The following is a 15,470-nucleotide window of genomic DNA, read 5'->3' on the forward strand; positions in this document are numbered from 1 at the left end:
GCCCAAAGTGTGCCAAGAAAACATTCCCCACACCATTACACCACCTCCACCAGCCTGGACTGGTGACACAAGGCAGGTTTTGTCCATGGATTCATCCTGTTGGCACCAAATTCTGTCCCTACCATCAGTGTGCCTCAGCAGAAATCAGGATTCATCAAACCAGGCTATGTTTTTGCAGTCTTCAACACAGTGAGCCTCCTCCCTTGGTTGACAGGAGTTTCTTTATTGCACCATTCTGAATAAAGTCTAGAGACTGCTGAAAACCCTTATTATTAGCATAACAATTTTTTTGTAATAGAATAATAGGAATATTTTAGTGTTGATGACATGTTGATGAAATGTTACATTAAACAGGAAAACAATTATGCATCTTTTTATACTTCTTGCAGCAGCTATATATACTACAACTCCCAGACATCTTTTGTCATTGTCGCTAAAAGACAAGTCTACAACAACCTGCTTCAGTGCTGGTAATGTACATTATATAGGCTAGTAGATTATATATTTGTAGTATGTACCATATGTTGATGGCTGATATTAAATTAGCCCTTTTCATTTTTTTTCCTCAGATACCAGGTATTTAGACTAAAAATGGCTGGTTTGGGAGTTTATAAACTGGACAGCGGAGAGATTTCCTATGAATTGGTTTCCAATAAGGTCATTTCATCAGAGTAAAGAAGATACAGGCATAGACACTATTCTATTATGTTATGCTATTTTGTACAAATATGAAAAGTATTATTGCAAGTGTAAGAATATGGAACCTAGTTATATCTCACAGTGTTTGCAGGATAGGTCAGGAAAGGTCAGAGTTGCCAATTGGCTTATTAGTTCGAAGGAATTTGGACAAAATACCAACACCACTACAAAAATTTATATCATCATGAGTTTGATTTTATTATATGTGCACCAACTGCAGAAATAAACAAACACTGCATGGCTTACTTTAGTACTTTACTTTACTTTAAAGTAGTTAATGCATGCTCAAAATAGCACCATAGACTAATTTGCATACTCACTGAATCACCATTGCTATATTCATTTCAAAATGTGTTACAAAAAATGAAACTTTTCAGGAGAATAGAATAGAACAACAGAGGTTCACATTAGTGAGTCTCATTATACATAAATTTACACAAACTCAGGAGTTCTTGGAGGAAACAAATATTTTTCCAAATCAGCAGATCTTCATGAATACCAAATTTCTTGAGTAAATGCTCCTATGAATAATGTATGAATAAATCTGTTCCTATCCATCTTGATAAATGAAGCCCATTGCTTTTGTCACTAATAGAATAGAGAACAGGATTCTCTATACAGAATAGAAAATAATAGATTATAACATATTTCTTATAAAAAGAAGTCTTTTTGGTCATGGCACCACAAACAATTATAAATTAGTGTTGCACTAACTATTTATGTATTTGCAACATACAATAATTCCTATCAAGAACATGGACAAAATGAAGTGCTGGTAGCTTATCAATCACTGCATTTACATGCACATCAAATTCCATTTAAGATCTATATTCGAATTGCAGCCATATTCCAAATATGATGTTTATATGCGTACGGGCATTGGAATACTCCTGTATACATGGTTGCTGTAAGTATGCCTGAGTATGCATTCCTAAATACCTAGTCTACAGCTAAGCATCTGTAAGCACCCATAATTCCTTGCAGACTGAGCATGCGCATATGTCTCCTTTTGGTGGATTTTCTGAATAAGGTGTTCACACACAATGAATTTCCGATTAAAACAGGCAAATGCCAGGGGTGGGAATTGGAATTTGGGGAATAAGAATATTGTCTTAACCTGAATCAGGCAATGGATTGCAGCGTTTATATGACTCAAGACTAAATAGAATATTGCCAAATTCCGATTATTGTCTGAATATTGATGTGCATGTAAACGTAGCCACTGTCTTTATCTGAAAAAATAGATAAGAATCAGAATCAGATGTTACGAATGCTGCGCCACCTTAATTTTTTTGTATATTGACAAACACACATGCTGGTAAAATGATCATTTTACTGATTACTGAATATAACCTTTGTATAGTGTTAGAGAAAAATTAATAGATCATACTTTTATATTTTCAAGTCAATCATACTTTTATCTTCTTACTATCACTTTGAGTTAGTTGAGTGACCTTCTCCTTACACTTGATTCCAATAGGTTCTAAAGGGCTGCTGACCTTTGTGTCAGCCTAAAGAGGTGCACCACTACTTATGTGTGTATGAAGATATGAAAGTAGAACCAAGCACTACACAATGAGTTCTAACTTCTGGTCCAGGCTAGGAAAAGAGTTTTATTCTTTAAGCAGGACTAGGCATTGTTAACTGTGTTATAGTGATTGGTTGTTGAGAATAATGGTGATCAGTGATTGGGAGCAATGGTGAACAGTGATTGGACATTGGAAAACAATGGTGAACAGTTATTGGTCATTGGGAAACAATGGTGAACAGTTATTGGTCATTGGGAAACAATTGTGAACAGTGATTGGTCATTGGGAAACAATGGTGAACAGTGATTGGACGTTGGGAATACAGATTCACATAAATCAACTCAGTCAGGTTTTACACACTGCAGCTGACTGTGAGTCCACTGAACCTTTTTTCTCAACTTGTATAACCAGCAACTGTAATGTGATCTTACTGTTGATAACATCTGCTCAAAAAGTCCCTAGATTCTGGAAACACTTTAAATAAACAGTTTTTGGTGAGACTGACTGCCAGCTTTTGTTCATTATCCGTCACAGTGTCTAAAATACACTCCACATTGTCAGGTCCACTTGATCATACAGGCCACTTTGTAGGTGTACAGTGACTGTCTGTATAAACTATGCTTTCTCACTGATTAAAATTTGAACTGATTATGTAGTGTACTTCTCTTATTCTTCTTTAGATGGCTCTGCATTGTGTGGACAGACTGTCTGATCTCTGCTCTGTGGACATAAGTGAAAGAAGCTGGCGTCAGTAGGACTGATGGCTTATTATTAACTGCATCACTCTTTCAAACACACGCTGTTTTGAGTTGCAGTTTCTTTGTTTATAACAAGCCTCATCATCAGTTTCTTTCTCACTTTCTCTGACCTGATTTGTTTGGACAGGTTACTCTAGAAGGTTTGGAAGAATTTGACAGTGTTGCTTACATGAATGCTTCTGACAACTATTTAACCCTAGGTAATATGCTTTCACTTTTCATATCATGATGATTGCTAAAATATAATCACTTTTACACTATTATCACAATATTGTAAGGAATTGTAAGGAATAAAACATTTGGGGGCATACCATTATAGGAAAATAATCAACAACAGACTGGAGTACAATGTTTTATTTATTAAAGAATGCTATATCATTCTTTTTGTTCATTTCTACTTACATTTTAAGTTGTGGAATGTCTGCAAATCAAGTTAGTTTCTGTTATCACATATTATAGCAGGTATAAACAGTCTTTAACTTACATTCTCTTGAAGTTTATAAGAGAGAAAACACAGCTTGTTACCTAGAAACCACAAAGCAGAAAGGCCTCTGTCCTGAAGCCTTTCTTGTGTCAGAAAAGTTACAGCTGTACCTCTGACTGTTACAAAGCTGTGACACTGGAGACTTCTTCCATAAATGTTAAATAAATATCTCCCCACAGCAACCTTCACCATATCAGCGATTAGATGTTAGTCTTCATTAAATAACATGTCATTAACATGTAAATTCAATTAAATTTAATTCAGTTTTATTTATGTAGCACTATTAACAATGGACACTGTCACAAAGCAACTTTATTGAAATGGATCAACATGGATCAGCTTTTTAGAATGTATATTTATGGCCATGTTTGTGTTGCGTGGGATAACTGCTAAAATACCACACATAAACTGACCAACACAGGTGATATGTGAGCCTTAACCACTGAGCCACCACAACTAACTCAACTAGCTTGCATTGATTTAATCACTTCTACCACTGTATTAACTCACACTAAAAGATTGCATTGAATCAATGCAAGCTAGTTGTGGTGGCTCAGTTGTTAAAGCTTTGAGTTACAGCGCAGAAGGTCATGTGTTTAAAGCCCAGCACTGCAACACTGTTATGGTTGGGTTGTTGAAACAGATGCTTAACCTTTAGCTCAGTTATATCCTACATCAGCTGTAATTCACTATCTTAAAAAGCCCTAGCCAAATGAGCACATGTACTGGATTATGTGTTATTTTATACTATGTAAGATATTACAGTACTTTACTGTAAATATGTTTACAGTTGTTTAGTGTAAAAAATGTACAGTACTTTATTGGCAACATTATTGTCAGGGGCACTGTGGTGCACACACATTTCTGATGGATGGACATTTTCCACTCCTTAATCCCTCTTTCCTTCTCCCAAACTTTGCAGCATATTTTACAGTAGAACTGGTTCTGTGCATCATAGACACACTGTATATGATGCACAGAATCTGTTCTTTTGTAAGATATGCTGCAAAGTTTGGGAGAAGGAAAGGTTTTTTTGTTTGTTTGTTTGTTTTTTGTTTTTGTGGAGTTTTTTTTTTTTCATTTATAGCAAATAATTGGAATTTATTCATAGTCATAAATTCCAATTATTTGCTATAATACAAGAATATGGCAGCCGCAGAGGTCTTTTAAAACTAGTACAACACATGCACCCTTGATAGCCAGTGAATTATTCAGCTTTTATTGTTTTCTTCAGCAGGTAACAGCGCCAACCGGCCTTTGTAAACCCAAATGAAGCAAAAGTTCAACCTGTTTCATGCAAAAAAAACACCTATGGATTGTTTTTAATGTGCAGCAGGTGGCAGCATACAGCACCGTGATCGGAAAAGCGCGTCAAATTTTAAGCAACGAAGAAGAGCTTCCGGAACTCAGCCTCCATTTCACTCCATACATCGCCTTATTCCATAGATGAGTTAAGTGCGCTATGTAGGGAATAAGGTAATAGCGTATACTCCTTATATAGTGCACTTTACATCCTGTAGACAACCATTTGGAATTGAATCCGTGTTTAAGCTATACTGCAGTACTGTCTCTATTCGTTTGTTATATTTATTTAGAGAGAGAGAGAGAGAGAGAGAGAGACAATTATATAGTTAAGATCCTCTAGAAACAGTAGAAATCTCTTGATAATAACATGCATATGTCATCTGATGAAGCCGAAGACTGGTTTATGCAGTCATTAACCCTGTAAGTCATCAAGAGTTTTTCAAAACTGTGCATAAATGAATCAAATAAGCATGAAGTAAGCATCAGGTATCTGAGTTAAACATGATGCTTGGTAATGTTCAGAATTATTTTGACCATAAACCTAATGAGATTCCTGGGGTTTGTAAAAAAGATGGTTTCATTCAGCTTAGGGACTCATTATGTCTGTTCTCTCTCTTGCAGCTACAAAGACCTGCATGTATTTCAGCTCGAGCATCCAACCAAAACCATTGAGTGGACTGATGAAAAAAGTAAAGTATTGCTTTTCATGTAAAGTTAGTTTAACAGACTAGAGCCACTATCCTCTGGATTCCTGTACCTTATAACATCATAAGATATTTGTAATCTTTAACATACCCAGTTTGTACATGAAACATGTACATGCATATGGAGGTAGAGTATAAAAATGAATTAAGCTGTTATAGGAAAATAATCAATGATTGAGTGTTGTGTTGTGTTATGATGCGGCATTACTGTTACCACCCCGAAGTTGATTACTTTCCTATAACAGCATGTTACACACAGTTACACATTTTTTAAATCAGTTATGTGGACTATCCTCCATACAAGTCACTGTGTAAGGTGTTACTATAGAAACAATAACATTAGAAGGAGCACATTAATATTTGTAGTGCAGCTGCACTACTTGTGACATTTTCTGAGCAATCAGATTTGTGTATTCAGCAGTATTGTGGTACACGAGAGAACTCATAACTGAGCATACGGTAAATATGTTTATAGATTTTTTTTGTTGGAACTGTATGTGTTTTGTCTGAACTGTATGGATGCTTTTTCTGTTGCAGGTATTTGTGTTGCAGGCTACTCTTCAGAGAAGAATGAAATTTTAGAGCTGCTGTTGCCTTTGAAATTGTATGCAAAAGGGAACCAGGTGAGTCAATAACTAGACAAATTTCTATGTGTGTTATCAAAACTACAAACCCAATACAGCAGCTCAACCCAATACAATTTTCGTCTTAAATGTGCAAAGGGCCTCTGTCCAGAGCGGGACTTTAAAGTGCAGCATGGCGGATTCAGTGATGAGCCGGTTGAGTGCCTGAGACACATCTTCGGTAAACGGTAGGCTTACTGCCTCGCTTGGGCTACCTTCAGTAGAATCTTGCTAATGCCTTAACATTCTTTTTAAACTGATTTGCTAATTCATTTTGCTGTATTAGTGGGCAGGCAATACAGAGGCTTGTGCAGATATTTTGTAGCTCAGGACTGGAATTTTACACTGAAGAATATAACATCAGAAAATAGAACTTTTTATGCTTCCACCACCAAGTCCTTCCATGTGTCCATCATTCTAGTTAGTGCGACATCTCAAGAAAAAAATGATTGAATGTTTGTAGGATTTATATGGAAATATGAAAGTAATCAGCAGATGAACTGATTAGATTTTGGAATTGATTCAAACAGGGTCAAGGTCACAGCAAGGTCAGATGTCTGAAATAGTTTTTCTTGAATAGGTTCTTTCCTGTTTTAAGTATATTTTAAGGGTATTTCTAGCATATAAATTAGGAATAAGAAGGACTAGACTTGTGGCGTTAGTATCTCCCGACAAAAAGGAAAAAGGCCAAAAATTTTGACCAAAGAGCATAATAAACACGTCTACACTGAAGTGTCGATTCTAAAACTTTACAAATATTTTAAATAGCAATGAAAATTAGACAGTGAATAGAAACGCTTCTTAGCTGGCAGTAGAGCAACAGGGGAAAATGCCAGCCTTGTGGATATTAGACACCTGATCTGTAAAACAATTATATCAAAAATGTTATGTTCCCCCATCCCCCCTGCTGGGATATAAAAATGTGCAAATCAGCTGAATTGTTGTCTTTATGTAGATTTTAATCTAGCTGTGACAATAAGAGACTTTTTTTAAATTGTACGACAGGCTCATATGCCCTTTTCTTTTCCTGAAAGAATAGTGATATTATGACTATACATTTCCCTACATATAATCAGAAATAAGTGTTCCAGAAGCATCACCATTTAACTGTGATCTTTTATTTGCAGATGTGTGGTGACTAGCGGGCGCCACAATTCCAAACTCCAGGTTTGGGACATTGGAGAAGATAATAGTGGTATTTATTCAGATTATTTCAGCACTTCATTTGACTTAAAAAATACATAGTAGTGCAGTTCCCTTTTACTGTGTGTTGCCTAATTGTTAATGCCTTTCTGTTGCTATGCAAGCAGTTTGACTTTCAATCCTTGCAGATACTTTTTTTTCCAAATGGCAGTCATCTTCAGAATTGGCACCCATGGGAAAGATGCCTATATATTTTTATATATTATATATTATTATTATAATAAGATTAGATTTCTCTCATCTTCAGTGTTAAATTAAGCTAATTAACTACAAAAACATTTTTCATAACCTTTTTTTTTTTTTTTTTTTTTTTTTTTAAACCTGTCTTCACCAATGGTGCCAATAATTCTGGAGCTGACTGTATTTTTGGCAAATCACACTAAAACTTTGCCACCTTTGGCATCCAGATATTATCAAGAGGACAGGAGTTATAAACTGCAGTCACACATCAGCCACGGGCAGAAAACTTGCTTCTGGTTTCACCGAGGATCCTTCTGTTCTTCACGGCTCCACAATACGTGACGTTCAGCAGGCTGATGTAGCCTCAGGGAAAATGCTGTATGCAGTAGGTAATGATGAAGTGTGTCTTCTGCTTTATTTTTCTTTCATTTTCTGTCTAAACCATTGGTCAACTGGCAGACTAAAGTCTGGATGCAGACCCAGCAAAGTATTTCAGTGGGCCGAACTGAGCACTTACTAATAAATACCATAGCAGAGCCAATAAACATATATAAAAAAAAGCAACTCCAGTTTTCTAAACATGAACCAGTTTGGGTTCTGTAGTAGATCCTCCTTTTCCATTTACTAAATCACATGCATTTATGTAAATGATTTAGTTGAAGGCAGCTCACTAAACCAGAGACTAGCTACAGAGCTAGAGCTATTAGGTGAGAAAGGGAATAGTTTTTGCAAATATTTTGACCTTTGTGGTCTGATTAGTGAACTGATGATTGAAAAAATTGAGGAAAATAGAATGGTTGAAGACAAACATACAGAAGTGTGTGTTTATTCCCCGCATCAAATTCAAATGAGAGGTCTCATCTGTTCAGAGTTCAGTCAAAAGTGGTCACATCAAGCACCACTACAAAACAAACCGATCATTTCAAAATGTCTTATTTATAACCAATATCATTCATTAATTGGTTAAGCAGGTAACTGTTACTGCTATTCACTCATTAATTGCTTATCCATACTATTGTATGTGTAGAATTTTATGCAAGTGGACCTTTACAAATTTTGTTCTAAACTGAAATTCTATTTTGTTGTTCATAGAAACAGATTCACTGGATGTAGTGAGTGGTCTGCAGTTTGTGAATGCCAATACATTTGCCATTTGCGCAACTAATGGCACTCTGTATATGGGAGACTCAAGAGATCCAAAGATCAATCATTATGCTCTCTCAGAGAGTACGACTGGCTCACATTGGGCTTTTGGATTGAGGACAGTTGGGCCACAGTGTGACCCTGCCTTGTGCACTGTAGCAAGGCTTTCCTCCTCTGGTCAGGTAATTGTGTCTGATCTCCGAAATCCGAGCACTCCAATCGGACAAGCTCAGCTTAATCTGCAGCCAGATGATCCCAGCAGCGAGTTTCTGACGGTCACATGGGCTCCTGCTCTGGATAACCATCTCGCTGTTTCAGGTACGTCATATTCTTGTATCTTCCATTCTAACCTCAGGTCTTTGTTTGGAGAAATGGACTGACCATGTTGATGTCTTAATTTTAAGGATTTGACGGATCAGTGCACATCTTTGACACAAGAAGCTGGAGCACTGAGTCACAGATGCCTCAGCCCATTTTTGTGCATCGGGGTCACGACTTATGTGAAGAAAAGGCTGATGCCACTCTTGTGGTCACTACTCATGTTTGGCATCTATGGCGACCAAGAACCTTGCTCTCTGCAGCTTCAGATGGATCTATTCATGTTTGGGACTGGGTAGATAAAGATAATGAGAGCATAGAAAAATGACAAAAGATAATCTGATTCCTTTTTTTTTTATTTAAAGGCCAGGGATTTTTCAAATTATAGTTGAAACCTGTTTAACTAAAATATTTCTGTAGTTATTTTTTATTGTTAAAGAGAACTAGAAAAATGTATTTAACATATCATTGGCAATGATGAATAATAGTAAAAAAAAAAAAAAAAAAAAAAAAAGTTTGCTCAGTATGCCATTGGAAGAAAATCTTATTGTTTTGCTCACCCCCACTCCTAATCACTGGCTACATTCACATGCTGATTTGTTGTCAACCCAAAATGATTTTTTTTTTCAGTCCAGTAACTATATCTGAAAGGCTAATTACGTCTACTGGGTTCAAACTTTTACGTGACCACCAGCACCGAGAGCCAGTCAAACTGAAGCCTTCAATGTTCTGAGACATGTGGCCAGAAAAGTGTACAAATGATATCAGATGCATCATAGCCTCTGGGTGGAATGTCACATGCTGAGACTAGGAAGGAGACACTAGACATTTATTCCTTTTTATGCCAATTTTCCTAGGCCTCTGTCACATACCAGCTACAATTAATCAAAAAAGAAGATAAATGAATTTCACTTTTTTTGGCAATTGAATATTTTTGGTTACAGTATAAACACAGAAGTCCTGTATTTAAGCCAGAGTTTTCAGTTGTATCAGTATTACTGTGGACATTGCCAAGTGTAACTATAGCTAACATTAGTTTAGGATGTTTGCAGTTTTCCATTTCCTCAAAAAGCCCTGTCACCTCTGTCTTGCTCATTAGGAATCTAAATCTCCATCTGGATTTGTGACCATGTCTGTTGTTAAAAGCACTATACAAATAGAATTATAATGAACTATGATAGGAATTTATTCTGATTTAGATATACATGATGATTTTTCTAAGATTATTAATAAGCATGTAAACATAGCTACTGATTGTTCATGATATCACGGAGAGAAAACTCCACAAAGGCTATTTCTTCAAGTTCACTCTTCTTCCCACATTCCATGAGGCAAGCAAAGCGATTGGGCTCCTCACACGGAGACAGATCTGAGTATCCACTGGGGCCGTGATGGATGATCCATGGTTTGCTCCATCCAGAAGCAGTAAGAGGAGATTTATTCAAATACACCCCAAGAGCCTTTCTCTTCATTCTGTCAGTTGGATGGGTATAAAGGAGCCAAGTCTTTGTATTTGGTGTTAAACAGTGGTCTTGTTCCTCAGGGGCAGCAAAGCTCACCACACTACCCTGGCAGCCACGAGAGGGCTCTACTAGCTTCTGTGCAAAATGAGGTCGATCAAAAGCTGCTCCACTGCTCTCGCTCAAAGCCTCAACTCTATGACCTTTAGTGCTTCGTGCATTGCAGTACAGCTCACTCTTGGACTCCTGGCCTACAATCTCTGCCATCTCACACTCGCAAGACTCGGTACTTAATCTTTCTCCAAAGTACCACGTCGTCCCACAATCTTCACTATAGAATGCAAAAGCATGGGATTTTACATAAAGTGGAAAATGACAGGGGAAACATCGACAATGAATATAATAGACATAAGCAGGAATGATGAGTCTGCCAGTCTTCATTTGAATGCCGTGCCCAGGTCCAACAGCAAACGTGGCCCAATTTCCAATCTCATGTCCAATCACACTTTCTGTCAAGTCTGTCGTGCTGCTCCAATTCTGCCCTCTGTCCTTGCTAGTGACATAACACAGCCGAGCCTTGTTCTTACCTGTGCAAATCTGGTGATTCTCAGTGGTCTTACCCAACACACAGATAAAGAACAGAAAGAGTGTCTTAGATTCTTTCTCATACACCGGACACGGGTTCATGGTGCGATGTCTTGGCAAACAAGCTGTGCTAAGCTCCTGAACAGGTGACCACTGAAAAGAAAAATTAGCATATCTATGACATGTCTTTGCCAAATGAAAGTGAAACAATCAATCAGTGTTTGCACTAGCATCACCTGAATGGACCCATTCTGCCGTGTTCCCCTCCTCATGACCAGGAGAGTGGCGTCCTGATCACGTGATGATGTTCTTTTCTCAGCAAAAGCAAGAAAAGTTTGGCCATCATTAATGTAGATTAGAGCTGGGATTCTGTATGTTATACCTCTTTTCTCTTTTCTGAACAAAGTTGTTTTTGGTGGTTCTGCTTGGAGTACTTGGGAATAACCTCTCAGTGTCCTGTTTTCCATTTCTCCTGGAAACAGATAAGAATCAAATGTTATAACTTTCCATTGCTGAACAGTCTTGTGTTTAAACTCACAAATACACACTGGTAAAATGATCATTTTACTGATTATATAATCTTTGTATGGTTAATTGATTTCTGGTCAAAGAGTTAAATCCCAGCACTTCAGCTTAAGCCCTAAAAATATAATATACAAAGCAATGAGCAACTGACTAATTTTCAGTAACTACTTCTCCTGGTCAAAGTCTTAATAGATCTGGAGCCCATCCCAGTAACACTGGGCATGAGGTGGGAATACACGCTGGATGGGACCAGGAGCATTGCTAGGGTTGGAAGAGATAAGGTGATTAGCCCCCTCAGAACAAGACCACTCCCCCTCGCTCCCTGACCCAGAGATTAATGTTCAAAACGGTAAAATTATTTTATGAATGATTAGCAGATACCACACCAATACCTATGGTATTCTGCATTTATTGCATTCTGAACACAGTAAACAAACTCACACTTGTTTCCCAGTACTCTACTTGTCTGTACTGGTTATTACCTTCTTTCTTCTTCTTGTCTCTCTAGTCTGTCTGCCCTCTTACATATTAATATTAATATATAATATTCTTCTTGTTTTCATTTTTCTCACTTTTGACTGTCTCTTCCTCTTGCTCATCCTCCCTTACTTTGTGGCTGTTCTCCTGTCTTGCCTTTCTACTGTATCTCTCTTTTCTCTCCGTTCATGTAGCTTTATATGTTCTTTGTCTCTCTTCTCGTCTGTTTTTTTGTCTCAAGTTCATTTCTCATTGTCTGTGTTTTATATCTTCTTCTTGTTTGTCTTTAAGTCCTGAAATGTGATTTGATATGTAACGCCCCCTGCCCTCCTAGGATTTGCTTCTCCCGAGTTCTGTTAGGGTGGAGCACCAGGTTCAGGTAATGTCTCTTGACGAAAATATTAAAGTTATTACTCCTTTCTAGTATTAATATTAATTATGAGCTAAACTATTCTTTTCCTTTTTGTAACAGAATCAGATGGATGCTCTCAGCAGACCTACATGAACGGATTTCACACGCCAGGTAAGTATAGGTAAGTATCAAAATTACAAAAATTATTTATTAACACATAGATAGATAGATAGATAGATAGATAGATAGATAGAAAGTATGAAAGGAGAAAAACAAAAGAAACTATTCACTATGTATGACAGTGTCACATGGATCAAAACCCCCAATAAAGAGAGATGTTCATCTTCAGGTGTCTCTGTGTGACTTATTTCAAATACTAATCAATTAATAAACACACTAACTAATTACTTTATATGACTCTTTTTAATAAAAGGTCAATACCCTCTGTAAAGGGTGAAATGTGTATCACAGACTATGTACCGGGTGATTAAAAGTGCAAATAAGACAAATACAAGAGTTTACGAAAGCATTCAGATTTCAAACAACTCTACAACTAATGACTTGTACACACACACACACACACAGACACGCATACACACACCAACACCAGCGATGCAGGCCTGAGACGTTGCTAGGGTGCGACTGCAGCCTCCTCTGAATCGCTGTCTCCTCTCCCTCGGAGCCAGAGGAACTCTCGATCGCGAGGAGATCAGGGCTCTACCTGGGATCTGTCCTCCAATGATGTCAGTGATGTCCTCCTCCGAACCACGCCCACTCACTCCCGTCTCTCTCTCTCTCTGCAGTTCATCCGCCGTTAACCGTAATAACCAACTTTCCGTTCAAACATAAACAAACACGGCAAGTGCCGTCTCGCGCGACACTAAATCTCACAAACTCACATAAAATACTCAAAATAAACACCTAAATGTATTAAAAACACTCACACAGTGAATTCCAAAGTGAAAACACCCAGCATACAAACAAAATAACTTCACTAAAGAGTTTTTTTCAACGGAGGAAAACTTGCGGAACCGTTCTCCTCCGCCGCTTCACCTGTTCTTCCCTTGAATGATAAATCAACCATCCAATCAGAATCCTCCTTCCAGTATGGGAGGCGGGACCACAACTTTTACAGCTAATCAGATAGGAATAGCTTTGCTCAACCATATCAGTATACAAACATTATAATAAGGGGTTCTCACTCTTAAAGAGACAGTTACATACAAACTCAAACCTTGTCCTGTTGAAACATGTACATAGATATTAATCAAAGATACTGTCAATCAGTAATATCTTTAGTAACCCATATTTACCCAGGGTTACATATATTATGGTGTAAGCTGTTAGCTTATATGACGCATACTGCAAGCAATGTGCTACAAGGCTACAAACATATTCATTAGGACAAAGTGATGAATTAACTGAGGTGTAGCAAGCTAGCCAACCAATCTCTGATTTAACTATTAATTATAGCTTGCTCAAGTAGGAACAACTGATTTGGCCAGCACTAGATACCACCACAGTAACAGATGTTATCAGACATTTGCCTATGGCTATATCAAATCTAGATAAAATAGCTAGCTAGTAAGTTAGCTAGATAGTCATTTACAGCAACACCGCTCTGAATAATGTAAGTGTATTTATACATTTATGACGTATATTTTATTGATTCAAGTTATTTAATTTCGCCAAAACTACAAACTTAAAAAGTGACATTGTAAACTGTGAAGAGTTATTAAGCTTAGAAGTTAGAATTAAATTCTCAATTTCGCTGAACAGTTGTATTATTGTTAATAATGCCTGCTGTTTAACGCGGTTGTTGAAACCTGCAGACTGACAGCAGCACCCCCTGGCGGCCAGAACAGGAACTGTTCCACAGCAGGCTGATTAAATACCTGACCCATAAAGCCAGGGCTTCAGAAGTGCAGGGAGCCGAATGAACGTGTGAGGAGAGGAGTAAGTGGTAATCTACCACACGGACAGACGACTTTCTAGTACTGGGAGAACAAATTAAAACTCATAAAACCTATTTTATTTGTGAAGTGAACCGTGTTCAATCTACAAAAAGGTCAGGGGCTTTTGACAATACCCTGGATGGGACGCAAATCCATAAGGGCCACCATGCACACACACACACACACACATTCATTCACACCTAGGAGCAATTTATCTTAGCCAATCTATCCACCTAATGTTTTTAGGAGGAGGAGGAAACCCACGCAGACAGGGGGAGAACATGCACACAATCTCCACCAAGACAGTAACCTAAGCCCAGGATCGAACCTGCGACCCTGGGACCCTGGAGCTGTTCACTCAGTTCACTGTGACAGCTCTAAAAATTCAGCAAGGAAAACTAGTCTACAATAAAGTTACACTATACAGCCAAAAATGTCTGGACCCCTGACCATCACATCCATATGTGCTTGCTGAACATCCCATTCCAGATTTATTTCCCCTCTCTGCTGTCTTCTGGGTTTCCACTAGATTTCAGCTCGGGTAAGACAGATCCATAAGAAAACCCCTGCTAACTTTAGCTGTGAGAGAGTGACAGAGTGAAATAATTCTCTTTTACCTGCTTGTGGACTTTGGTTCCGTGTTTAGCGCGACTGCACTGCACGGTCCCCCGGACTGCCTGCTCGCGAGGGTTTGTGTGAACGCTGCTTTCTGTGCGCTGCGTCCCTGCGCGCTAACGGACAGGATCTTTGGACTGCGTGCGTTAATCGTTGACCGACTGCATTATGGGAAATGTTGTCATTCCAACAAACCCGGCGGCATGTCTTTGAATTAGTTTAACGCTTTTCTGTGAAAATGTGACACAGATGTTTTTAGTGTTGATAATACGATCTTGATTTTTCTACAAAATAGTCAAAACAGTATGAAAGTTTTCTACATTTCCTGAAGCAACCATGCAATCTACTACAACTCCCAGTTTTCTTCCGCGTGAACGAAGCTTCTCACTTTAACTGAGTGTGGACGTCACCCGATTGCATTATGGGAAATGTAGTCATCTAAAGAAAATGACGTCATTTCTTTGAACTAGCTTAAAGATTTTCTGAAAAAGAATAACAGGAATGTTTTAGTGTTGATGGCATGTTGATGAAATGTTACACTATACAGGAAAATGT

General features: G+C 37.9%; 2 protein-coding genes across 4 annotated transcripts; one reads left to right on the plus strand and one right to left on the minus strand.

The window, feature by feature from the left end:
* Nucleotides 1-4,773: 4,773 nt before the first annotated feature.
* wdr73 (WD repeat domain 73) lies at nt 4,774-9,430 on the plus strand. Its single transcript, XM_026938737.3, has 8 exons — nt 4,774-5,195; nt 5,397-5,464; nt 6,017-6,102; nt 6,202-6,290; nt 7,230-7,297; nt 7,713-7,874; nt 8,578-8,946; nt 9,033-9,430. Exons 1-8 carry the CDS (start codon nt 5,143-5,145, stop codon nt 9,272-9,274), a joined length of 1,137 nt encoding a protein of 378 aa, XP_026794538.3. The 5' UTR covers nt 4,774-5,142; the 3' UTR covers nt 9,275-9,430.
* Nucleotides 9,431-9,459: 29 nt separating this feature from the next.
* neu3.1 (sialidase 3 (membrane sialidase), tandem duplicate 1) lies at nt 9,460-15,066 on the minus strand. Of its 3 annotated transcripts, none has more exons than XM_053240398.1 (3): nt 13,290-14,894; nt 11,228-11,463; nt 9,460-11,144 (listed from the first exon to the last, which is right to left on the minus strand). In XM_053240398.1, the coding sequence occupies exons 2-3, from the start codon at nt 11,456-11,458 to the stop codon at nt 10,194-10,196; spliced, it is 1,182 nt and encodes a 393-aa protein (XP_053096373.1). In that variant the 5' UTR covers nt 11,459-11,463; nt 13,290-14,894; the 3' UTR covers nt 9,460-10,193. The 3 variants fall into 3 exon arrangements, with proteins under 3 accessions (XP_053096373.1, XP_053096372.1, XP_026794828.3); XM_053240397.1 differs by having other exon boundaries at nt 9,461-11,144; nt 12,947-14,894; XM_026939027.3 differs by lacking the exon at nt 13,290-14,894 and adding an exon at nt 14,918-15,066 and having other exon boundaries at nt 9,462-11,144.
* Between the last annotated feature and the right edge of the window lie 404 nt (nt 15,067-15,470).

Source organism: Pangasianodon hypophthalmus, chromosome 15 (assembly GCF_027358585.1).
Source record: "Pangasianodon hypophthalmus isolate fPanHyp1 chromosome 15, fPanHyp1.pri, whole genome shotgun sequence".
NCBI lineage: Eukaryota > Metazoa > Chordata > Actinopteri > Siluriformes > Pangasiidae > Pangasianodon > Pangasianodon hypophthalmus.

Coding starts and splice junctions, on each gene's coding strand:
- wdr73 (XM_026938737.3), top strand. CDS start 5,143: ATGCATATGTCATCTGATGAAGCCGAAGACTGGTTTATGCAGTCATTA. Junction 5,465..6,016: donor TGAGTGGACTGATGAAAAAA/GTAAAGTATTGC, acceptor TTTCTGTTGCAG/GTATTTGTGTTGCAGGCTAC. Junction 8,947..9,032: donor TAACCATCTCGCTGTTTCAG/GTACGTCATATT, acceptor CTTAATTTTAAG/GATTTGACGGATCAGTGCAC.
- neu3.1 (XM_053240398.1), bottom strand. CDS start 11,458: ATGGAAAACAGGACACTGAGAGGTTATTCCCAAGTACTCCAAGCAGAA. Junction 11,145..11,227: donor GGCAGAATGGGTCCATTCAG/GTGATGCTAGTG, acceptor TTTTCTTTTCAG/TGGTCACCTGTTCAGGAGCT.